General features: G+C 45.0%; 1 protein-coding gene across 1 annotated transcript in view; it reads right to left on the bottom strand.

Moving 5' to 3' along the window:
• The window catches only part of Bean1 (brain expressed associated with NEDD4 1), a 50,768-nt gene that overhangs the window by 2,137 nt on the left and 22,397 nt on the right, over positions 1 to 26,234 (bottom strand). The window contains exons 3-4 of the mRNA XM_036188178.1: positions 4,971 to 5,234; positions 1,479 to 1,629 (exon numbers count right to left, since the gene is read on the bottom strand). Coding sequence (XP_036044071.1) covers positions 1,479 to 1,629; positions 4,971 to 5,234 — 415 coding nt within the window. The remainder of the gene's footprint in view (positions 1 to 1,478; positions 1,630 to 4,970; positions 5,235 to 26,234) is intronic.

The raw sequence follows: 26,234 nt of genomic DNA, 5'->3' as shown, positions 1-26,234 counted from the left end.
CCTGGGGATTTTAGATTCCCTGGAGCAAGAGCAACCACTGTCTAGGAATAGTCCTAGGCTGGGCACTGTGATAGGACCCCATGAAATGTCTTTGTAGGGTTAGGAAGGAGCCCATGGGCCCCCTGAAACCGTAGCTGTAGAGCTAAAAGCATCTACTGCTTCTCCTGGTGCCTCTGGTGGGAGGGAAAAATGACATGTTTGCCAGGCCCAGGGTCTGCAGTGGGGAAGTGACAGGATTGTCATACCCTGCTCTAAATGACAGGGACTGCAGGTGGCTGGGACAACTCCAGTGCCCAAGAAGGCACTGTCACTTCATGGGGTTTGATGCCCCCAGTGAAGGCTGGCCATGATAATTCCTGTCCCAATGGAAGAGTTTTAGAATCTGGGGCTCTATGGGACTCTAGATGCTCCACTCCAAGAGCAGAGGCCTAGTGTCCAGCAAGCTTCCATCTATACCCCTCCCTTGCCTGACCACTGTCCTTGAGTCTCCTGGAGCAGTAGACTTAACTCCTCTTCCTCAGGCTCTACAATCGATTTCCTGTGTAAAATAGGATGGGTCATCCCATTTATTGGATTTTTCTTGGTGAGAAGAAGGCACTGTGGGTAGTTGGGGGCATGGTTCAGAGCTGGACCAGAATCCTATAGCTCCTGAGGGTGTGCTCTGAGAACATTCCCCTCCCTGTTCCCCAAGGAGTTCAGCTGCTTTAGCCTGTATAGGGAAGGAATTGGGCTCTACAAGGTGCCTCCTTTGTCCTTGTGGTTCATCTGAAGGACAGGGCCAACAGAGGCTACTTTGATTGATGTAGAGGTGCACAGGGATAGAGTCTGGGAGGAAGTGGGGGCTCTCTGTGAGTCAGAGCTGTCTAGGCTCATATCAGACAGGGGTGGACTGATGAAAGCCTACCCTGTCTGGGCTAACTGAGATTGGGACCCAGATGGCCTAAGAAAAGAGTATGAGAAGGTGGAGACGGGACTGGGAAGGCAGGGTCTCATGCATACCAACGATGATAGGGGCTAGCCAAGCCTGGGGACTCTGGCTGCAGCTGCAATGTGTGGGAAAGACTGATCGTAGGGTAGGCATGGATTCCTGGTGTCGCAAATAGGAACCCAAGAGATTTTTCTCCTTAAATGGACACTGATCCTTAAATGGTCATGACCCTGAATATCCCACCATTCTTGCCCCAAGGGAGATCCCTGGAGGAATTTATAGGGGTTCCCTAAAACTGTCATGAGACCACCCCAAAACTACAAGTCTCCCCTCCCCATCATCCATCAGCCTGAAGAATCCCAGCTGGTCTCTGTAGTCCATCCTGGTGACATTTCCTGAGTCATATCCATCCTCAAGGAGACTTGCTTGGTCAGAGGGCAGAGGCTATGGCCATGCCCACTGGGTCCCGGGGAAATGAGGTTCTTTCCCTGGGTGGGAGATCTTTTTATCCAGAGGGTCCACTTCTCTCCCCATCATGAGGTCCCCTTACCCTGGTGGAGAATCTGGGTACAGCTCCCTGAGCACTGTGACATCCACGTCCCCATCAGAGCTGATGTCCAAGGGCGGGGGCCAGTCCTCAGCAGGGCTACAGGCGTAGGGCATCCTGTGACTGGAGTGGCTGTGCATGTGTCCGTCAGATGCTGCAGAGAACAGAAGTGTAGGCAGCGCTAGGGACTTCCCTCACAGTAGCAGTCCATCTGAGGCTCGGAAGTCCCCACACGACCATCCCCTTACCAGGCTCGGCGGGCAGCTTCTATCCCGAGCAACGCCACCAGAATGTGAGCACTGTGCAGTTCTGGGAGTGAGGTCACAGGGAGGAGACAAGGCTGGACCTATCCTGATGAGTTTCCAGGATTGATGACAGCTTAGCCCAGGGCAGCCTTAGCACTGGATGGTATGGGTTAAGCTTTAATAAGCTAGTCCAGGCCTGTGGGAGAAGAGACATGTGTGCTCGGCACACATGTGACTCCAGAGACTAGTTCCCACTTATCATACAGGCTTTTCCTTCCTTTTGACCCAACAACAATGGAAGAGCATAGATAAGGAACCATATCCACAGGCCCAATGCTGGGGTTATTTGTGGGAACTAAGAAAACTCTCAGAAGAAAGACACATCCATTCATTATTGGTGGCTCTGCCCCCATCCGGCAGGTCGTGACCCTTATTTTATCCTTCATATCACCTATATTTTTAAGGTTTTTTTTTTTTACAATGACTACATATTGCTTTTCCACTAGAAAGAATAAACCCAATAACAGGCTGTGCAAGAGGAGCTGAACTGGGATTTATTCCCCTTTGGGGTGTCAGCGGGAAGATGGGAGCTTTGGAACAATGTGGGGGAAGAAAGCCAGGAGAGACAAGACAAACCACAGAACAGAAGCTAGGCCAGGGTCACCGGGCACTGGAGCTGGGGTCCTGCATTGCCAGCATCATCCAGAAGAATCTCTGGGCTCAGGCACAGGATGGACCCACTTGCAGAGCTGGAGTTGCTGTACCTCCTTCTGCAACCCCACCCCCATGCCCGGCTTGGGAACTGTAGTCCTCATCCTGGTTCTAAGCCTTGACACAAAGACTCATGAAGATCACTCCTTCCATAGCCTCTGGAAAACCTCCTTTAGTCTGAGTGCAGGTGGGGTGAACCACATACAGGCCCTAGTCTCATGGATGTTACCCCAGTGACTAAGGCTAGAGGTGTGGGTATGAGGGCAAGGAAGAAGAAGTTCCCCAATTCACTTTCCTGGTAGGAATAGGGAGGGCTGGAGATGTTTCCCAAAGGAAGTAAGCAGCCTTTGAGTCAGGCCTGGGCAGCTTCAGAACAGTGGTTGGGCTGAAGGAAAGCATGTTTGAAAGGGTGGATGCTGAAGGAGCAAGATCAGGTACATGGCGCTGGGGTGGGGGTGGGGGGTGGGAGTAGGTGCTAAGTGGGAGGAGCAGGGGGCATGAGGGGTGTCCTGGGTCTACCTTGCACCATCCTGGGGTGGGGGACAGTTAAGGTAGTACCCAGGTTCCTCATGGGAGCATAGGTCCTGTCAGCCTGGTCTGGGCTCTACTCTTGTCTTCTAGGGAGAGCTTAGCCGCTGCGAGATTTGCGGCCTGGGCTGGCTGAGCTTCCTTGCTGGTCCATACAAATGTGCTGACTTTTCTTTCTAATCCTAGCTGGTTCACAGCATGTCACTAACTGGCCATCTATGTCTCCCTGACAGATGACAGCCTCCCAGCACTGCCTAAGGTCTGGTCTCTTGCTTCTCTCTAGACTTCCCAGAGGAGCAGCATCTAGGTCTGAAGGGCCCTTAGCATCTCAGTGTCTGCTGGACCTAGCCCTAAGCCTGGTGGCCCTTTAGGGCTGTGCAGGGATCAGTCTGAGTGCACCCAGGTCAGCTACCAGGGTTCACATCTCTATCTGCCTCTTGGATGGCCCCAGGTCCATTGTTCAACTGCTCCAATCTCAATTTTGGATCAGCAAATTGGGGGCGGGGGCAGCAGAGCTAGCTATTCAAGACTGCCAGGAGGAGGATTTTGCAAAATGAGATAATGCAAAGGAAGTTCCAGTTCTCTGTGTTAGCTTCAGGTGTCCCTTAACTGCTAACAGGTGGCTGGCCCTGCTGGTTCTTTCTTGCTCCCAGGCTCCTCCTGCCTTGGATGTGGAAGGCCACTCAGGTCCCACATAAAACTTGAGTTTAGTGAGAGGCCCTCTAGGGTCCTGCACTCTATGGGCCAAGCCTGCCTTTTCCCCCTCCAATTGGGGACAGGTGGTCTTTACTCTGGGTGGTAGCCCTGGCTCTCCCTATACAGACTCCCATGGGCCTTGTTCCTGCCATGGAACACTGTCTCAGAATCAACCCATTCTGCTTCATTTAGATCATCGTGGTCTCTGTCAGGAATGAGATCGAGTCAGGTGGCCACGTTCTGTAAAAGTTCATGCATTCTGACAAGATGGACACTCCTGGGACTGGTCCCCTGCACCAGTAGCCACTGTTGTAGGGCAAGAAACCCTGAAATACTTTTTTTCTTTGTGGGCTCTCAGTGATATATTTTCACTGATCATTCATTCTATTATCCATCCATCCATCTATTTATATACCTACTCATCCTACTTATACTCCACCTGTGCCTTAACTTCTCATTTATCCATCTTTCCATCCTTTACTCACCCAGCCCATCTATGTCACTCAAGCATGCTATTTAATCCACCCACATATCCATCCTCCTACCCCCCATTTCTCTATTTCTCCATTGGTCTATCATACCCACTTACCCATCCATCTCCTCCACCCATCTATCCACAGATCTATGCATTCAATCTCTTATGCACCCATCCCTCTACTGGTCTAGTCCACATACCAATCTCTCTCTCTGTCCATTCATTCACTCATCTACCAATCTTTCTACTCATTCATTTCTTCTGTCATCCATATCTCCACTTATACACTCACCCACCCACCCATCCCTTTCTTATCCATCTGCTCATCTACATTACTTATCCTTTTGATCCACACATTCACCTATCTATCTCTCCATTTATCCAGTCACCCATCCACTCACCCAGTCTTCCATCTCTCTACTCATCCATTTCACTCATCTCTCCATTTGTCTATCTACCTATCTCTCTACCCATCCACCCACCTAACCATCTCTCCATTCATCCTGTCACCCAGCCACCTACTCACAAATCCATCTCTCCATCTCTCTATCCATCCATCCTTCCATCCAGATGCCTGCCTGACCTGTGTCAGCACAGCATGAACCAACAGTGGCAGTGGCTGAGGAGTATGACACACTCTCCATCTGGCCTCCAGCCTCTCCCTAAGTCCTTCTCTTGATAGACTACAGGCCTTTCTTGCTGTGAGGGACAGATAGTGGATGCCTGTGAGCTCTTCCTGATGGACCAGGATACTTTCCTGACCCCATGGCAGAGCTGCCACCCCATGTACACCTCCGTAAGTCAGTCACAGTGGCAGGAGTAGCATGACCCAGAGCTCACCTTGGCCCTGTTCGTATTCTCGGTGTCGGCGCCGGCGGTGGCGGTGATGGTGATGGTGGCGGCGGTGGCGATGGTGGTGTCGCTGGATGCGGGCTTGTCTGTCCCTTCTGATGCTTCCCACAATGATGGTGATGCAAGACAGGGTGATGACCACACCGATGACAGCACTTGCCACCAGCACCGGAGACACCAGCAGGTGGCTGTGCTCAGAGCTCTCAGAGAACGTGGTGGGGTAAAAGTAGCTGGTGCGGTTGTATCGTGCTACTGTGGACAGAGAGAGGAAACACTGAGCTGGGTCTCAGGCCTGCCACACACCTTCCTCCTTAAACCCCACCATCCTGAGAGTCACATATCCCTAAATAAATGGAGGAGAGTCAGGATCAGGCTTCTCATCTTGGTTGCTCCTGCTGTGGGGGAGGGAAGCAGGACTCCACCCAACTGCCTGCAGGGGCTTCTGGTGTTTGTAGGCTTTCCTCCTTCATTTCTCTTGGCTCTTCTGTGCCAGGAGCCCAACTAGCCCACAGATTGGAAAACTCAGATAGGGCAATGGACCCGCTCAAGCCAGAACTGAGGCTCAAACCCAAGAATCTTAGTGGTAGACCAGGACTCTCTTCCACCAAGATGTCAGGTTGAAAAATCTTTACCAAAGTCTTGGGAAGGGGCAAGAGGCATGTAGAAGGCAGGACAGAAGTACTTGGGGCAAGGGACTCAGCCAGAGCAGCCACAGGCACCTGTCACTTGGCCCGGGAATAGCTGTCATCTTAGTGAGTACCACTGAATTCCTGCGGCTTGCCGAGAGTGGTGGTGCAGGTACCTCTCATCATAAACATTGGGGCTCAATGCTGGAAGAGTCTATCCCACAGCTAACTAGTGGCAAAGCTAAGCTGGAGATGTGGCTCCAAAGTCCAGATGTCCCTTTCTAGCATCCCTGGCCCTCTGTGGGAGCCTTTCCTGAGGTATATTTCCAACCTCTGGACAACAGTGGGACACAGATTCTTGGACCTCAGGGGCATAGCAAGCATGGTTGGAAGTCATGTCATTTCTGGGCTCTGTTCTGAGAGAGATTTCCACTTGTCTGCTCACAGCCCATGTTAGCTGCACCTGTTGCTTAGGATTGTATGAGGTTTCCAGGCCTTGCATTTGATAACCCTTTATGTCCTCATGTCCAGCAACCAGGCCGGGTATATCAAAGGTGCCTAATATGTGTATGGTGTGAATGGATCCAGACTTGAGACCAGGAGAATGCCAAGGAGGGTTTGAGTTGCTTTGAAGGAGCAAGGCTTCTGTCTTGGGGGGTAAACAAGTAGAGTTTGAATGGTGACCTGCCTGTGTAGCTGCAGAAAGGCTTTTTTCCCCCATCTGAGGGTCGCTATACCCACCCTTCAGTGGTGGCTGCTTTTCTCTACAAAGTCCTTCCAGCACTTACCCTAAAGCCCAACCACACTCAGTCCCCAGTAAGAACAGGTGGGTAAAAGGAGAATTTGGGAGCGTGGCTGGAACTGGAAGATGCTTTAGCAGCAGTTTTAGCTCATGCTTTTGCAGCACACTGATAATCATCAGCAGGGGGTGTGTCACTGTTATCCATGCCTGATACCCACACTTTGATTGAAGTTCAGTATAAAAATCTCCCTTGGTGGGATGTGCAACCCATGGTCCTAGCTAGGCATGCATGCTTCTTTTGTGCCCATTCTGTGTGTGTGTGTGTGTGTGTGTGTGTGTGTGTACATGTGAGCATGGGGTGCACGCATGTGGAAACCTGAGGTTGATGTTCAGAACCATCTTCTATTACTCTTCCACCTTATTCATCGAAGCAGGGTCTCTCAGTCAAACCCAGAGCTTGTTGCTACGGCTAGTTTCAGTAGCCAGCTTACTCTGGGGGAGTCTCTGTCTCTTAACTTACGAGGTTGGAACTCTATGGCCTCCCCACCTGCCCAACTTTTAAATGGGTTCGGAGGGTTGGAACTCCAGTCCTCAAACTTGTGTGGCAAGTGCTTTAACCACTGGTCATCTCTCTAGTTCACACACACTTCTTGATGCTCTGACATGAGAATTGCTGGTGTAAATTGATTCCTGGGATTCTGTGAGGACAAACGCCGGCCAGTTTTCAGAGGCCCCACTATGTGTAGGCTCAGTGCTAAGGTCTCACTTCATCTTTGAGGTTATGTTCATTCAAGTTTTCCCATGTAACGTGAGGACATCGAGACACAAAGATATTAGATAACGCACATGCCAATATGTAACTGAGGCAGGCTCTCTCTGGGCTGTGGTTCCTTCACTAAGTCAGGAGATGGATAAGAAGGGGAGGGGAAGATAGAACTGAGTTATGAAAGAGTGTCAGTTAATTCTCACTGGGATTAAGTCTGTATAAATATGAGATAGCTTTGGTAAGATGTATGTGGTCAGCCCTAGAAAAATCACTAAATAAATGCAGTGGAAAATTTTTTCAAAAGGATCAAAATATTACACTCAAAAAGTACAGCAAAAAGTAGAAACAGAAGGGGAAGACATGAGACACACAGACAAAAAGTAAAATGGCATACATAAATTCAGCTGTATCATTGTCATGCGGAATGTGATCTGATTAACCAACCTGACCAAGAGTCAGAGACTCTCAGTCTGGACAAAAACTGTAACTATGTTACTGTCTGCAGGCATCTCATTTGGGAACCAGAGTTAAGAATGAAAGGATGGAAACATAGTTACTATGAAAACATAATTATAAGATGGCTGGAGTGGCTATAATAATTAAGAAAAAGAGACTTTAAAACAAAAAGTCATTAGAAATAAAAGGGACATTTTATAATAAAATGATTAATCCACCAGGAAGCCACAAAAACTGTAAACATATTCACTTAATAAAAGAGTCTCAAAATACATTAAGCAAAGGTTAAAAAACTGAGAGGAAATAGACACAGTAAAAAGCTGCTGGAACTTCAAAGCTCCATTTTCTATAAGGTTAGGTGGAAGCCAGAAGTAGTGGCACATACCTATAATCCCAGGACTTGAGAAGCAGTGACAGGAGAATCATAAGTTCAAGTCCAGCCTCAGCTATATAGTGAGACCCTCTCACAAACCAATGAATGAGCTGGCCAAGCAACAAACAAATAACTAAGCAGGAAAAATACAAGACTCGAAATAAATTATAAACAACTTTGACCTAACATATACCCACCAAACACTCCACCTGACAGAATAGTCATTCTTCTCTAGTACAATGGAACTTTCTCCAAAATGGTTCATAAGCTAGGCTGCAAGATGACTCCTAACTTATTTAAAATGATCAAAATTGTACAAACTGTGTTCTTTGATTACAAGGAAGATTAGAAGTGAGTAACACTAAGAAATTTGTGAAAAAATGTAGGAAGTAGGCAACAAATCAAGAAACAAATAACAAAATGGAGCGAAAGGCACAGGGGAAATTAAAACATTTGTTGAGATGGGTTAGTGAAAACCAGCATATCAGACCCTGTGAGATGATGCTAATGTAGTGGTTAAGAGATGTTTACAGCTTTAAGTGTCTATATACTTTTAAAAAAGATCTCAAGTCAACAAATAGTTTCTACCTTAGAATCCTGGAAAAAGAAGAACAAACTGGAGTCTGTGTAAGAAGGAAGGAAAGAAAAGGATTAGAATAGAAATGTGTGGAATTAGAGGCTCAAAAGACAATAGAGAAAGTCAGATCGGTATGTATGTATGTATGTATGTATGTATGTATTTATTTATTTATTTATTTATTTATTTATTTATTTAAGATGAACAAAATAGAAGAGTCTTTAGCTAGAAGGACCAGGAAGGGAGGTTTGAAGGAGAAGGTTCAAAATACTAAAATCAGAAATGAAAGAGGGGGCATTACTACAGACCCTAAAGAAATACAGTTATCAAGGAATATTAGGAACATTTAAATGTCAGGAAATTGGATATCTTGAATGAAACACACACATTCTTAGAAATACACAAAACTGAACAAATATACCCAGGAGAAATCAGAACCTCTCAGCAGATTTATCACTAGTGAAGAGATTGTTGAATGACTAATAAAAACAATCCCACAAGGAAAAATCTAGCCCAAGACTGATGAACTGTACCAAACATTTAAAAGATAAATAACTTTAATAGGTACAAAGTTTCAGTTTTGGAGGATGAAGAAAGTTCTGGAGAGGATGGTGACAGTTACACAATGTATGAATGGACATAATGTAATTCATCTGTATAGTTAAAATAATTTATATATACATACATATATGAAATAATGTAAATTTTCAAAAATAACAGTATAGGTGAGCATGCTTACCAACTCAATATACAAGGTCATCCTTACCCAGATACCAAAACCAGATAAAAATGTTACAAGAAAAAAATACAGTTCAATATTTATTAGAGAAAAGCCTCCTGCTACAATGCTAGTGAAATGAGTTCAGTAATGCTTGACTTCATGACTTCTGATTTGGCAAACAGTTCTTGGATATGACAACAAAAGCACGAGGAACTAGAGAAAAACAGATACACATAAAATTTAATAATCCATTTGCACCAAAGGAAACCATGAAGGAATAGAAGAGACAATCTATAGAATGGGAGAGAGATGTTTGTGAATTAGGTATCTCAGAGGGTATGAAAGTCTAGAATATATAAACAGCTATTAAAACATCAATAATATAAATATTGTGCCATTAGAAGAAAGCCAAGATCAGAATGGACGGTTTTCTAAAATATAACTGGCCAATAAACACACAAAAATGTGATGAAATGAAAAAAGAAAAAGAAAAATCTGGGTGTAGTAGCTCAGTCCTTTAATCCTAGCACTTGTGATGTTTAGGCTGGTGGATCTCTGTGAGTTCAAGGCCAGCCTGGTCTACACAGCGAGCTCCAGGACAGCCAGGGTTAGCAAGTGAGATTGTGGTGGTTTGAATAGGAATGGCCCCCTTAGGCTCGTCTATTTGAATGCTTGGTCATTAGGGAGACACTACTTGACAGGGATTAAGAGGGCCTTGTTGGAGTAGATGTGGCCTTGGAGGAAGTGTGTCACTGGGGGGGGGGGGGGGCTTGGGGGCTTCAAATGCCCAAGCCAGGCCCAGTGTCTCTTCCTCTCTCTTATTGCTGCCTGAAGATCTGGATGTAGAACTCTCAGCTGCCTCGCAGTACCATGTCTGCCCATACACCACCATGCTTCCCACCACAAAGATAATGTACTAAACCTCTGAACTGTAAGCCGGCCCCGAAGAAATGTTTTCCTTTATCAGAGTTGTCATGATCATGGTGTCTCTTCACAGAAATAGAACACTGACTAGGACAGAGACCTTAGAAAACAAACAAACAAATGAATGAATGAGAGAGAGAGAGAGAGAGAGAGAGAGAGAGAGAGAGAGAGAGAGAGAGAGAGAGAGAGAGAAGGTGCTGAAGTGCACATCAGAGCCACAATGAGATGAGCTTCATACTCACTTGGATGGCTATAATCAGTGAGATAGATGATACCAAGTGCTGTGGAGGAATGAGAGTCTTAAAACCTGTTCAAGTAAAGGATCTGTATGACAAGAACTTTAAGTCTTTGAAGAAAGAAATTGAAGAATATATCAGAAAATGGAAAGACATCCCATTCTCATGGATAGGATTAACACAGTAAAAATGGCAATCTTACCAAAAGCAATCTACAGATTCAATGCAATCCCCATCAAAATCCCAACACAATTCTTCACAGACTTGGAAAGAACAATACTCAACTTCATATGGAAAAACAAAAGAAAAAATTGTTCTAGGATAGCTAAAAGAATCTTGTACAACAGGCAACCTCTGGAGGCATCACAATCCCTGACTTCAAGCTCTACTATAGAGCTACAGTAATAAAAACAGCTTGGTACTGGCATAAAAACTGACATGTGGACCAATGGAATTGAGTTGAAGACTCTGACATTAATCCACACAGGTATGAACACCTAATTTTTGACAAAGAAGCCAAAACTGTACAATGGAAAAAAGAAAGCATCTTCAACAAATGGTGCTGGCATAACTGAATGTCAACATATAGAAGAATGTAAATAGATCCATATGTGTCACCATGCACAAAACTTAAGTCCAAGTAGATCAAAGACCTCAACATAAATCCAGTTACCCTGAACCTGATAGAAGAGAAAGCAGGAAGTAGTCTTGAACACATTGGCACCAGAGATCACTTCCTAAACATAACACCAGTAGCACAGACACTAAGAGAAACAATTAATAAATGGGATTTCTTGAAACTGAGAAGCTTTTGTAGGGCAAAGGACATGGTCAATAAGACAAAACGGCAGCCTACAGAATGGGAAAAGTTCTTCACCAACCCCACAACTGACAGAGGGATGATCTCCAGAATATATAAAGATCTCAAGAAACTAGACATCAAAATACCTAACAGTCCAATTAAAAAATAGGCTATAGAGCTAAACAGAGAATTCTTAACAGAAGAATCTCAAATGGCTGAAAGACTTTTAAGGATTTGCTCAACGTCCTTAGTTACTAGGGAAATGAAAATTAAAATGACTCTGAGATACCATCTTACACCTGTCAGAATGGCTAAGATCAAAAAACGCTGAAGACAGCTTATGTTGGAGAGGATATGGAGCAAGAAGAACACTTCTCCACTGTTGGTGAGAAGGCAAACTTGTACAGCCACTTTGGAAATCAGTATGGCAGTTTCTCAGGAAATTGGGAATCAGTCTTCCTCAAGACCTAGTGATAACACTCTTGAGCATATACCCAAGGAATACTCAATCTTACCAAAAGGACACATGCTCAACTATGTTCATAGCAGCATTATTTGTAATAGCTAGAACCTGGAAACAACCTAGATGCCCCACAACTGAAGAATGGATAAATAAAATGTGGTACATATACACAATGGAGTACTAAGCAGAGAAAAACAATGACATCATGAGGTTTGCAGGCAAATGGATGGAACTAGAAAATATCATCCTGAGTGAGGTAACCCAGACTCAGAAAGACAAACATGGTATGTACTCACTCATAAGTGGATACGATATATAAAGCAAAGGATAACCAGACTGCAACCCACAGCTAGAAACCCTAGGAAAGACACAGAAATTGCCCATTGAGAGAAATGGATGATATCTACATGAGCAAACTGGGGGTGAAGGAGGTAATAGAGGGCAAGGGACAGGGGATGAGAGCTTAGGGGAGTGGGAGGTTCGAACTGGAATGGGAACAGAGTGGGAGAGCAAGGAAAGACATACCATAATAAATGAAGACACCATGGGAATAGGGAGAAACAGAGTGCTAGGGAGGTTCCCTGGAATCCACAAGGATGACCCCACCTTAGACTACTGGCAATAGTCGAGAGGGTGCCTGAGCTGTCCTACTCTGGTGATCAGATGACTGAATACCCTAACTGACATCATAGAACCCTCATCCAGTGACTGAAGGAAGCAGATGCAGAAATCCATGGCTGGGTCCCAGGCAGAGCTCCAGGAGTCCAATTGATGAGAGAGAGGAGGGATTCTATGAGCAAGAGATATTGAGACCATGATTGGAAAAAGTACAGAGACAACTAGCCAAATTAGTGGAAACACATGAACTGTAGACCAATAGCTGAGGAGCCCCCATGGTACTGGACTAGATCCTCTGGATAAGTGAGACAGTTGTTTAGCTTGAACTGTTTAGGGGCCCCCAGGCAGTAGGACTGGGACCTGTTCCTAGTGCATGAGCCAGCTTTTTGGAACCTAGTGTCTATGGTGAGACACTTTGCACAGCCTTGGTGCAGGAAGGAAGGGCTTGGACCTGCCTCAACTGAATGTACCAGGCTCTGCTGACTCCCTATGGGAGACCTTGCCTTGAAGGAGGAGGGAAAGGGGGGCAGTTTGGGGGGATTCTGGGGGCAGGAGGAGGGAGGACAGGGGAATCTGTGGTTGGTATGTAAAATGAATAGAAAATCTCTTAATTTAAAAAAAAAAAAAGGAATGCCTTAACCTAAAAAAACAAAACTGCTCATGGGAATGTACATGCTATTGGCTCTTTTCTAAAAGCATTCTGGTTCTTTCCAAATGACTAAACATGATCTCAGATGACCCAGCCACCTCCTCCTAGGCATATACCAGGAGAATGAAAACACATCTGTGTAAATTAATAGTCAAAATAATATCATAACAACCCCCAAAGATGGAACACAGCTTCCTTCTCAGTCTTTAGATATTTTTTCCTTAAAACCCATACCCTCAGAGACTGCCAAATTTGGAGATCCAGATATGGGACCTTTGCACGGTGGGGCCTCATATGAGATTTGTAGGTCCCTGAGGATACATCCTCCAGAAAGATTAAGAGTTTCTAGTGGATTCTTTCACTTCCTGCTCTGATTAGAGATGCATACACTGGCACATTCCCCACCACTGTTACCCATGTCATGAGGTGGGGCAGTCATGGAGTGACCAAGCAGTCAAAGAGTGGCTAAGGCTTCTCTATACTATTTGTACTTGAAGCTGTCAAAACTGTAAGCTAAAGGAGCCTCTTATTTTATAACATTAGTTGCTTCATACACAAACAAAGCAGATTGGCTTGACCCAGCCATATAGCAAATAAAGCATGTGCTTTCTTCAAATGTCACTTATTACAATCTCTAAACGTCTCATTTACTCATTTGTTTACTTATTTAATGTGATATTATGTCTCTGGGCTCCTTGCCCACCTTACTGGTTTGTTAGCCCCTTGAAGACAGACTTCCCATCTGTCTTGCCTGGTTCCCTGAATCTGCAGCACCCGGTCAAATGCCAGGCACATAATAGATGCTCATTAGATATCTGCAGGATGACTGAATGACCTGCAGTGGACTTGTTGGCTGTCTGTTTTCTATTAGGCTAGAATCCAGTTTCTCTTCTATTTAACAGCTTGAATTTTAGATGAAGTGCCAACTTCTCATTTTGACTGCCAGCTATTGTTTTTTATTTTTCCCCAAGATGCAGATGAAAGATGAAACTCCCCTTCACCCACCCACCTCCATTCCAAAGGGATCTTTTTAAATTGTGTCATCTGACCTCAACTTAGAGCTAATCTGGAGCATGCCTTTCACTATTTCTTGTCTATGCCAGTGACAGGCCCTACTAATCTATGACGATTCTTCTCCCTGTTTGACAGTCTTAGCATCCTTTTCAATGTGGCACTCCATGCAATGACTTGAGCTGCCTAGAGCCAGCCATGAAATGGAGCTTTTGACCATCAATCATTCAGTGTGACACAATACACCGTGCTGTTCCCCACAAACCAATGGCCATGCTCTTGCTTTCACCTTCAGAGTCAGGGGCAGGGACTGTGGTGTGCAGGGTGTAAACTACTGGGAACAGGGATCTGAGGGTTCCTGTTCTGAATCTTGCTCCCAGTGAGGATCTAGACTGTCCTATTCGGAACCCAGATGTGGGGAGGGTTGAGAACACACTAGTCACACCCTGATCTAAGGCAGATGTACATGATACTAGAAAGCTGCCACTGTTAGGGCTGCAGGTGCCTAGACTGTAAACAGAGGGGTGTGTGTGAGTTTGCATGTGTGCATATATGCCCTGTCTGCTCTGCTCAGTGTGATGAACCTACTGCCAACAAGGTGTCAGCCCCATGGGGCACCTTGAAGATGTCTCTCCCTCCATCTTCCATAGCAGGAGATGAGAGCCTGTCTGTGGACGCCAGGCTCATTACAGGTTGGGTGAGAGATGGCATCATCTCCTATGCCTGCAGATGAAGCCAGTTGGCGCCAGTGTCTCTTGCATGGCTGTCTGGGAAATTAATCTCCTAGTCACCATCACCCACAGAGGAGGCTCTGCTTTAAATTATATGAGCAACTCTCACTATTTCCAAATGCAGGGCCATTTTATCAAGAAGATAAATTTGACTGCAGAGCAATAAAATGACAGCCCCCTTCAAGTCTATATGCCTCCCTGTCCCCTGCACCAGCTGTGGCAAGGACAGAGGAAGAAGCTAGCTTTGTCTTAGCTCATGACTTCTCCAGGCAACTTCTCCAAAGGTGCCCATGACCAAATTAACACCGCTTCACCACATACACAATGCACTGATGTGTCACCATCCCTCAGAGCCAGTAGGAGTGGCAGCTGTTTCCTGAGGACCCTGTGTGGCTCCATCAGATCATTTCCTCTAATTCAATGATGGGATCCCCAGGTAAGAGGTAAGGGGACAGCCACAGTGGGGTTAAGGAATTCCCCCAAGGTCACAGAGCACCAAAGAAAGAGATCTGGGTCAATGGGAAGCCAAAGCTCCTTTGCTCTCCATTCACATGAAGGTCTGAGAATAGCAGGTGCTGTATCCAGGGAGCCCATGGTTTCTTATGAAAGTAAAATCTCTCCTAAAATGATGCCTGGCTTTTTTGGGCCTACTTTTCATGTTGCAGGCTGTGACCTAGGCTTATTCAGGCTGAGTTAGCCCAACATTGCTGGTGAGATACTAAGTTTCCAGAGGCAGGAGCTCTTGTGGCTCAGGCAGCTACACATGGTAGCTGTACGGGGCTGGGCCATTGCTCTGTGAATATCCTTCCTCTGGATTGGTTCCAGAACATCTGGAGACATTCTAGACTGCAGAGTGGGACCCTTGGGTGACTTGCAATTCCTGATCATGCTGTAGCATTCATAGGCTGAGCATTTGCTATGCACCAAGCAGGCAAAATACTCTTTGCACAAAGGTTTAGCTCATTTAATCTGTGCTGTGATCCCCAGAGGCAGGTGTTGTCTTTCCACACACTTAAGATTAGAGGCACAGGGTTGGTCAAAGGGATGGAGCCAAGGCTTGGGGCCAAACGGCTCTTTACAATTCCAGAACCTGTGATCTGAGAAGCCTTGGTTTGGAGCCTTTGAAGGGTGGGCACATACCCTTTCTATCTGTCAATCCCTCTGCCCAGGGCTAGCTCAGAAAGGAAGCCTAGGAGCCACCTGAATGGCACCAAGAGCAATCAGCGATTGTGTGCCTTGGAGGAGGATGAAGGAGCTGCTCTAGGTCATTCTCATTCACCCACTGGCCTATCCTGTCCATCACTCACCCAACTCTCCAGTCTAATTATAAGGTCCACAGAAATGTGCAAGTCAGGCAGAGTATGCATATCCATCAAAGAGAGTTTATCAGGCCTTATGGGGTTTGTGTTTGCTTTATTTTACTTTGTTTCTATTTTGAGATATTATGTAGTATTTTACTATGTAACCTAGGCTGGCCTAGAACTCACGATCCTTTAGCTTCAGCCTCCTGAGTGCTGAGGTTACAGCTCTGTACCACCATGCCCAACTAGTCAAGTCTCATCAAGTCCAGTCTAGTCAAGTCTTAAGGAAGGAGTTCAAATCTAGGGGAGATCACCAGTTCATGATTAACTAGCAAATTCCACTGCAGAAGACTTTTGGGACCTCAGACGAGGGTCAGTGCATGTGAGGGATCATGAGAGGGTAGGTTACAGAGGAGACTGGTGGAGAGCAACCTTGGAGAGGCTGGCAGGACCAGACCATGAGGGCTCTTAAAAGCCAAATAAAGAGGCTTTCCTTTGCCCAGGGGCAAAAAGTGGCATGGTCAGAATGTTTTAAGAGAGCCCCTGGGCTGCAGAATGGGAGGCAGATGGGCAAACACATGATAGGAGGCAGGACACTTGGGAAGTGGCTGCTGTATCTGATACTGGGGGCAGGTAGTAGCCACATAAGCATGGAGCTGGGGATACAGGATGCTGAGCACAGTCTCCCACACCATGCAGGGCAGAGCACAGACCTTGGCTCGGGCAGATAGTCTTGATGCCACAGCCTAACACTGCAGTTTCTCGGCTCCATCTATCTGTCCTTTGAGTGACCTTTGGGGACATCCCAGTATTGTCCAATTCTGCAGATGGGGTTCCAAGGCCCCATAAGGCTGGGGTATTGCCTGGATCCATGGGCCACTAGTGTGTCAAGCAGAAGCCAAATCTGGTGTTTCTGGGTTGATGGTCTAGGAATGGGTTGGGAGTCATACTAACTGAGAAAGTACTAGATGATCTGTGTGGATGCCATTCTCACCCCATTTACAGAGTAAGACACTTCATCTTAGGGGCCGAAGTACCATGCTTAAGATCATATACCTAGTGTGTTCAGGTTGGGGATCTAATTCAGATCTCAGGCTTGTCTGGCTTCTCTGGCAGCTCATGAAGCAATGAGATATAGAACAGGCACTGTGTTTTGAGTGGCTTTTCCCTCCAAGCTTTACATGCTGGAAGTTTGGGCCCCCAAGTTACAGTAGTGAGAGACAGTGATCTTTAAGGGGTGGGGCTCAGTGGAAGGGAGAGAGGCCATGGAACACCACCCTTGGCAGGGATTAATGTTGGTCTTGGAGCAAGTTGGATCTTATGGGAGATGGTTATAGAATTGTTATGAAAGAGTTAATGTAGCCCCAAGCTCCCCTCTCTCCCTTTCTTCTCCCCCCCCTCCCTCTCAAGGCTCTTAGTAGAAGTCAACACCAGTGCTGCACTTCTACACCTCCAAATCCATGAACCAAAATAAATGTCTTTTATTTATAAAGCAACCAACCTCAGGTGTTTTGTTTCATTAATAGACTAAGATATCAGGAAAAGAGAGTATAATGGGTGGGTAATGGGGGGGCAGTATGTGACTTTGGACATATTCCTCTCTGGACCTGCTGTCTGCCTTGAACTGTGGCCCCTGCAGGGTAGGTGAATGGGGTTAAGAGGACAGAGAGGGGGTGACCACCATGAAGGGAGGTAGTGAGATTCAAGCTCCTGTCAGGCAGCTGAGAGCAAGGCTGGCTCCAGTTTGGAGAGTCTAGGCTGTAGGGACTCTGTAGCACTCCACTGCTACTAAATTCTTGCTGAGTATAGCATTCGGGCAGCCCAAGGGTCTCAATGAGTACAGAGGATCCTCCTTAGAGCCCCAAGCCATCTAAGCCTCAGAGGCACCAGGGCGCTGAGTCAACATGTTTTGACCATCCTCCTGCCCATTCTCCCAGAGATGCTGGTCAGAGAAAGAAGCGGAGGAAGCAAGGACATGGATCTGACTGATGGCTCCTGTCACAAAAATTCTTAAGTCATTTGTCACAGGTGCACTTCCCTGGGAAGTCTGGCCTCAGCAGGGTACTCCTTCACAGTAGAAGTGGGCAGGGTAGCCATGCAGTCAGTAGAAGGGATGGAGGGAGCAAGACACAGGCACCATCTTTCTTTATTCCCACTGACAGGTCCCAGCTTCCTGTGGGGACTTGGAGAACGTAAAGGACAGAGCTTGTTGACTTGGGCCCTTTTACATCTCCTCCCCCATGTCTTGGAAGGCATCTCTCACTTACTGATACCCAGCCACGAAACAGGCACAAGGATGTCAGAGGGCTGGGCAGAACATCTTGGAGAGGACATAAAGGATGGCACGCAGAATAAGATGAGAGGTGGGAGGAGCATGGGCTCCTAACATGGAGAGTTAGGTCTTAGAAGAGCTCCAGGAGGAGGGTGCACTCCAGGGAGGAGTGGGAGTGTTGCCTCAGACCACAGGGGCGAGGCAAGGCTACTTGCTGTTCAGGATTCTTCCTACAATGGGGATGTACCTCTAAAGGAAGTCAACTAATGTCACATCAAGGTCTGTTTGTGACGTCAGGAGTGGGGGCAGATTATGGTAGGATGAAGTATAATTCACTGATTCTTCATTAATTGACCCAACTAACAAATTATCCACCCTCCCAGGAATTATCTAGGTATTCTCTCAGCATCTACTTAGTAATCCACTTACCTGTCCATCCATTTGCCCATTGTCCATCCAGTCACCAATCTATCCATCCATAGACACATTTCTTCCCCCACTTACCCACCATTCACTTGTTTATTTGCTCATCTACACATCCATCCACTCATCAATCATTCATCTACCCACCTATGATCTATCCATCAATCCATTCACCCACCCACCTATCATCAACTCATTCATCTGCCCACCATCCATTTATGTATCTGCCCATCCATTCATCCATTCATTTACCTACCCATCTACCCACATTTATCCATCTATCCCCCCATCCACCCACTTACTTACCCATCCATTATCCATTCATTCATGCATCCTTCACCAATACCCACCAAGTGCTTATTCCATACACACACTAGTCTCGCAACATAACTATGAATCAGACTGATATGAATCTCTCAAGCTGGACAAAGAGATTCCCCAACAGATGTCCTGGCATGCAAATGGGGAGATTCGGTGTATCATGGAATTTCCTGGTCTCACTTCAGCAGAGCTACTCTATTCCCATCTGGTCTACAAGTCACAGTTAACCAGAGACCACTCCACTGCCAAGTAAAAGGTTTTCAACCACAATATTCAAATATAACTGGGAAAATATATGTGACCACCCACAAGCCCTTAATGATTCTCTAAACATGAGCTCAGAGTGATTTATTCCATTTAGACACATCCTGCCTCCCAAATAAACACACTAAAATGAGCTCAGATGTCCCTCCATATACCTAATCCCATATCTTTGTCACTTGGTAATATTTTATTTCTGGCTTGCAGAAATATTTATTCACTGGCTGGAAGTCTACTGAGTCACTTTGCCTATCTCTGAGCCAGCTGCTGTTACAGACTGAGCTGCGGTGAAGGATACTCTAGAGCTCACACCCGCTCTCAGTCCCTGCTAGACTGATCACCTGCCCCCCATGATTCCCTCTTCTCTTTCATCTCCACTTACAGTTGGCCCCACATTTCCTCTCTTTTACACAGTGCTGAGGACTGAACCTAGGGCCTTGCACACCCTAGACAACCACTGAGCCCACTCCAGCCACTGAGAAGCTGGTTCCTGTAACACTGATAGAGTCCCTGTGTATGTTGGCTAAGTGTGGAAGTGGGTTGAGAAGTATCTGTAGGGGTGGGGGTAAGGGGACTAGCTCCAACCTGCCAACTTGCGACTTTTAATCATGACAGAAAAATGGCCATTTACTTTAATGTGGAATTTCCAGGAGCTCACAAATATTTAATCCATAAAACGTTAAAATCCACAAATGTGGCAGATGACCACCAGCTATCCCACGTGGGAAGAGAGATTACTGGTGGCTGTGCGGAGGCCATGTCATCCACAGACTTCTGTATTGCAAAGGTCTTAGTCTCTGGAACAAGCCTACAGCTGTGATGACTGAGGCTTTCTCAAGTACTGTCTTCTTGGAGTTTTGCTGCGGCCTTCTGCTCCAGAGTCCAGACCAAGGTGATGGGCTTAGGAAGCAGCTTTATCAAAGGTGTGTCATTGCAGGTACTGTCCATCAACCCTGTCACATCTGTTCTAGTTTCCTTTACATTGCTGTGATGAAACACTCCTACCATGAGAAACTGAGGAAAACATTTATTTCATTGTATCCTTCCAGGTCCTAGTCCATTATTGAGGGAAGTAACTGGAGGCAGGAGATTAAAACAGAAACCAGTGCTTGCTGGTTCACATACAGGTTCATACTCAGCTAGCCTTCTTGTATAGGACAGGGCTACCTGCCTAGGGATTGTGCCACCTATAGTGGGCTGGGCCCTCCTACATCAATTAATAATTTAGACAGTCCCCCACAGACATTCCCACAGGCCAGGCTGATCTAGACAATCCCTCAAATGACTGTAGGCTCTGTGAAGTTGATAATTAAAGCTAACTAGGACAGAAACTCAATGTCAAACATATTCAAGATACGAATATCATAAAAATCATTGTTTTCCCCAAAGAGCTGATGCACAGAAGAAAAAAATCCAGCTCACAGATTTTTGGCACATGCTTATGATCCTAACATTCAGGAGGCAAAGACTGGAGAACCAGTCCAAGATCATTCTTTGCTCACAATGAGTTGGAGGTCAGCCCAGGCTCTGTGAGGCACTGTCACAAAGAAAAACAAACTGCGACAAGACCATGGGAACTGCACAGCTGATCTTTTCTGCCCTGTGCTTTGGCCTGCAGGACACTCAGAAACACTCCTGCAACTGACTTCAGCGTGAGTAGAAACTTTCCTATCTTTCTTGTGCTAATTAGCATTATGTAAGAAAGAAAATCCTGATTATTTCTGTGAGTAGATTTAGGGTCTGGGTAGATCACCAGTACATTATTTGCTATTTCAGAGGTGAATAATCACCTTGACATGGAGATATTGCCTACTCCCACCTCCACCAAAAAATTAAAAGATCCAAAATGTTGCCCTTTTATAAATGGTTGCTACCTTTTAAGCCACAGCTGTCTGAATCAGCAACTCCAACTCCACCACTATCAGCAGCAGTTAGGCTGCAAGGGCCATAGCTGGAGGGGATTCTGTTCCTTCTGGCTCCAACTCTTGCAAAGCTATGAAGGGAACTCAACTAAACCTCTGTCCCTCCAAAGAACTCAAGATCCAAAGGTTAAGGTGGAATTCTGCTCCTCAGAGAGGCTGAATAGCAAGTAGCTCACCTCCTCTCTTTGTTCGCATCCTCCAAGAAGCCCTCGTGCTTCTCCTCGCTCCTGCTTATAAACCCTTTCTCACCTGGTTCCTCCCTACCACTTCCTGTCAGCTAATTGCTGACTCAGCCTCCTGACTGCCAGTGAATTTTATTTAATCAAACACATCTTTGCATCATTAAACAAACATTCCACAGAATAAACAAAAGTAGCACACCTTGAAATAATATTCTACAACAACAAAGCTTTAGGGAAAGGAAGTCCTGCAGGTGGTTAATGCAGTGATTAAAACCCTTGGTTAGTGGCACTGGCTGTCTACATACCCTAACATCTTCATCTCTCAAATAAGATAATTATATTTGAAGGTGTTTCTGTGAATTGCACAAGACCATGTAAGTAGATTATATAAACACTCCATAAATGCAGTCACAAGGGATGGACACAACTGTCAGAATATTATTTCAATCCAACTTGAGCAAAGAACAGTGAGAATGTGTGGAGTTCTTGCCTATGATTGCTACCCATAGTTCCTCACAATCTTTGTCAGCCCGAATGGGAGAGGTTGTGAAAGCTAGCAGCTTCCCCACTACTGTGAAAAAAAAGAGAATATAGTTTACTTAGAATGCTAGTATTTAAGAAGTGGGCTTGGTGGTGAATAAACAGGGCTAGCTGCTACACTAGCCTCAAGTTGTGGCCCTGAGTGCAGCAAGAAATGGGTTGGTGGCCTAGCTGGCAACTGAACGGGGAGTCAGCTTCAAGGGCCAACGTCTTATGGTTTCTATTGCTGTGAAGAGACACCATGACCACAGCAACTCTTTTAAAGGTAAACATTTAATTGGGGCTTGATTACAGTTTCAGAGGTTTAGTTCACTATTGTTATGGCAAGCAGCATGGTAGCATGTAGGCAGACATGGTGCTGGAGAAGGAGCTGAGAGTTCTACATCTTGATCCACAGGCAACAGGGGGTGAACTGAATCCCACACTGGGTGCAGCTTGAGCTTATGAGACCTCAAAGCCTGCCCCCACAATGACATACTTCCTCAATCAAGGGCACGCTACTCCAATGAGGCCACACCTCCTAATAGTGCCACTCCCTATAGGCCAAGCATTCAAACACATGAGTCTACAGGGGGCCATACCTTTTCAAACCACTACAGTCTGAGAGGCCCTCCAAATCTCCTGGGGTTGACTACTGCCTGGAATTCAGTGGAGTAGAGCCTGGATCTCTTAGGCTGATACAGCCTTTACTTCTATGCAAAGAGATGTAAGCTTACTGAGAACTGAAAACAAGGGCAGTCTGGGGAGTCAGCATTTTCCCTAGGCCTCATACCACAAAGTCATCAGCAGAGAAGGTAAATAAGCTTTTCTATCTCAAAGCATTTGAGTACAACCTCTGACTGTCCTTTGAGTGAACACTGAGCCATGCAGATCCCATTCAATTTTAAGGAAGGAAATCTTAAAACTACAACTAAGAAAGAAAAAAATCTAAGTAGAAACATCAGCAACTGTATGATGTGGTAGAAACTGATTTTTACAGCCTTAGTTCAAACCATGTCTTAAATAACTTTTACTTTTTACAGCATAAAAAGTAAAAAAAAAAAAAACAAAACCAAAAAACCCATAGTTACTATATTATCTAAAGTGTTTAGTGGTCAACAAACACACACAAAAAATGAGAAAATATGAATTATAGTCAGAAAATACCAAATAAAAACAAAACAAAAAGCAGTCAGTAAAAGTGTCTGTGAGAATCCTCAGACTGGATAGACAAAAACTTTAAAACGATTATAAATACGTATGAGTCAATAGAGAAGTTCTGTTTAAAGAGTTCAAGGAAAGTATGATTGCAATGATCCAACAAATAGAGAATCCTGGTAAACCACAATAGAGAACTAGATGGAGCCAGGTGAGGACATACACACCTGTAATCCCAGCACTTGGGAATTAAAACCAGGAGGGCCACGAGTTTAATGCCATCCTCACTGTTCAAATTTCCTCTGTATTGCTGTGACAAAAACCTCTGATCACAAGCAACTTAGGAAGGAAATGGTTCATTTCAGGTTAAAGGTTACAATCCATCATTGAGGAACTCAAGAAAAACAACTTGAAGCAGAAACTAGAGGAATGCTGTTTGCTTACTCACAAGCTTACACTTAGCTTGTTTTCTTATGTAGCCCAGGACTACTTGCCAAGAGAATGGTGCTGCCCACAGTGGGCTGGGTCCTCCTGTATCAATTAATAATACAACCCCCACAGATAAATCCATAGGCCAGGCTGATCTGAGTATTCTCCTCTATTAGAGCTCCCTTCTCTGATGATTTTAGGTTGTGTCAAGTTGACAGGTAAAGCTAACTAGGACACTCAGCTACACAGTTAAAAGCCAGCCAGGGATACATGAAACCTTTTTTTTTTTTTTTTTTAATGCTCAATGGAACTGAAAAGATAATGATAAGAAACGATTAGAGGAACTCATCAGCAGATTTAAAGTGCCAAAGAACTGGTAAACTTGAAAACAAATCAAAAGAATGTCATCCAATGTGAAGAATAGAGGGGGGAGGGAGGGTAAGGGGGACGAAGGGAGGGAGAAAAAGAAGGAGGGAAGGAAGGAGAGAAGAGAGGGAGAAGGAGAAGGAAAGAAAGAAAAAACAAACAGAACCTCAGAAACTTAAATCAAATTTCCCCCAATTTGGCCACCTGCTCTACATAGCCAACAAACTCAGCAAATCCCAAGTAGAATAAACACAAAGAGATCCACACTTCAACACATCAGTCACACTACTGAAGGCCAAAGACAGAGAAAACATGAAAGCATATGGGGGGGGGGGGGGGGGGAACCCATGATTCCTGGTTAACAGCTAATAAGAAACCATGCAGCACCTGAGGCGGGGAACGGCAGTCGAGCTAACCATTAAATAAGAACACTGTATTAGCAAAACTCCCTCAAAACTGAAAACAAAGAAAAGAATTTCCAGATGAACAAAAGCAAGAGTGTTTGCTACTGGCAGACTTGTGTAAGAGAGCCTAAGCTGAGGAAGAAATGACAGCAGAGATTAGCTTGATTCCACAGGAAGGAGGCACTGCAAAGTTCCTGCCAGGGTAAATATACAGGCATTAGACAAGATTTTGTAAATGTATTCTTTCTCCTTTATTCTCTTTAAAATAATTTATCAATGTGTATGTATGTGTGTCTGTGTGTACGTAAGCAGATGTGGGTGCCCATGGAAGAGGCACTGGATCCCCTGGAGTTCACAGGTACTTGTGAACCACCTGATGTGAGTGCTGAGAACTGAACTGGTCCTTCCAAAGTGCTCTGAACTACTGAGCCATCTCTACAGCTCCCTCACTTCTTCCCCTAGGTTCTTTAAAAGACATAAGGCAGTACAATTATTAAATTATGATGCCATTTTGTTATGTTTACATCAGATATGGATGCAGTAAATATGATGATAAAAACATAAAAATGGGGGAAGATGCATTAGATCCAAGTTTCTCTATTTTACTGGATTGAGTTACTACTATTCTGAAATTAATTGTAGTACAGAAACTGACACGTATAACCCTCAGAGCAATTACTAGCAGAATTTTTAAAAACCCCAGAAGAATACAACCATCAAATTAAATATATTTACTTCATGGCAAAGATCTAAAGGAGGAATACATGGATGAAAGAGCCATGAGACAAAAGGAAAACACACATTGAAATGTCCCTTGCACTATTCCATTACTTATGTTTTTATTAGTTTGTATTTGTAAAAATATATGGATGGATTAATTACTTAAGCAACAGAGTAAATAAAAAGGCAAGACCAACTATACATTGACCACAAGAAACACATTTTTAGCTAGATTTAAGAAACAAACAGGTGAAAATAAAAGAATGGGAAGAGAAATACCATGCAAGTAGTTGGCATAATTTTTTTTTTCAAGACAGGGGTTCTCTGTTCAACAGCCCTGGTTGTCCTGGAACTTGCTCTGTAGACAAGGCTGGTCTTGAACTCAAAAGAGATTTGCCTGCCTCTGCTTCCCGACTGCTAGGATTGGAGGCATGCACCACACACCTGGCTGGCATGATTAAAAAAAAATTCTTATTTAATTAATCTATTCTATGTGTGCACACATACACATGCCACAGCACATATGTAGCAGTCAGAGGATGACCTGTGGGAATAGGGTCTCTCCCTCCAACATGTGGGTCCCAGAAATGGGACTCAGGCTGTCAGGCTTGGTGGCAAGAACCTCTCTACTCATGGGGTTATTTCACTGACTGTAGTTGGCATAATTATGCTAATTTCAGATAATTCAATTTGAGACAAGAAATATTACTGGAGACAAGGTCATTTCCTAGTGCCAAATAAGTATATTAGGAAGATATAATTGTTGGGTGCATATACCAAACAATGAGTGCCCCCAAAACATGAAAGAGAGAGTATGCTATCAGAACTGAAAAGTCATGGCGATTTCAATGGCCCAGCCTCAATAAGTAATGCAATAGCCATCTATCTAGAAGCTAAGTAAGGGTATGAAGGCTTGAAGCACATTAGCAACCAGCTTGACATAATTGATACTTAAAGAACACTTTACCAACAGAAGACTGCAGTTCTATCCAAGCACATGTGGGGCACAGCATAAGCAGCAATAAATTTAAAAAAAAAAAAAAAACCTGAAGTGTACAAAATGTATTATTCTTTGGCAATAATATAATTAAAGTGGACACTCACAGTATAAAGATACATGAAAAATGTCCCACCATCCCTTCCAACCCCTGTACACCTTTACACGTGTGTGTGTATGTGTGTGTGTGTGTGTGTCGGGGGGGGGGGGGAATTATAGCTCCCACAGTTGCTGTCCCTGCTGTCCAGACCTGGAAAAGGACTGAGACATCTGAGTCTGGGA

The sequence above is a fragment of the Onychomys torridus genome, chromosome 5 (assembly GCF_903995425.1).
Source record: "Onychomys torridus chromosome 5, mOncTor1.1, whole genome shotgun sequence".
Taxonomy (NCBI): domain Eukaryota; kingdom Metazoa; phylum Chordata; class Mammalia; order Rodentia; family Cricetidae; genus Onychomys; species Onychomys torridus.
The sequence above is the reverse complement of the archived record's forward strand: the minus strand, read 5'-3'. Positions and strand labels throughout refer to the sequence as shown.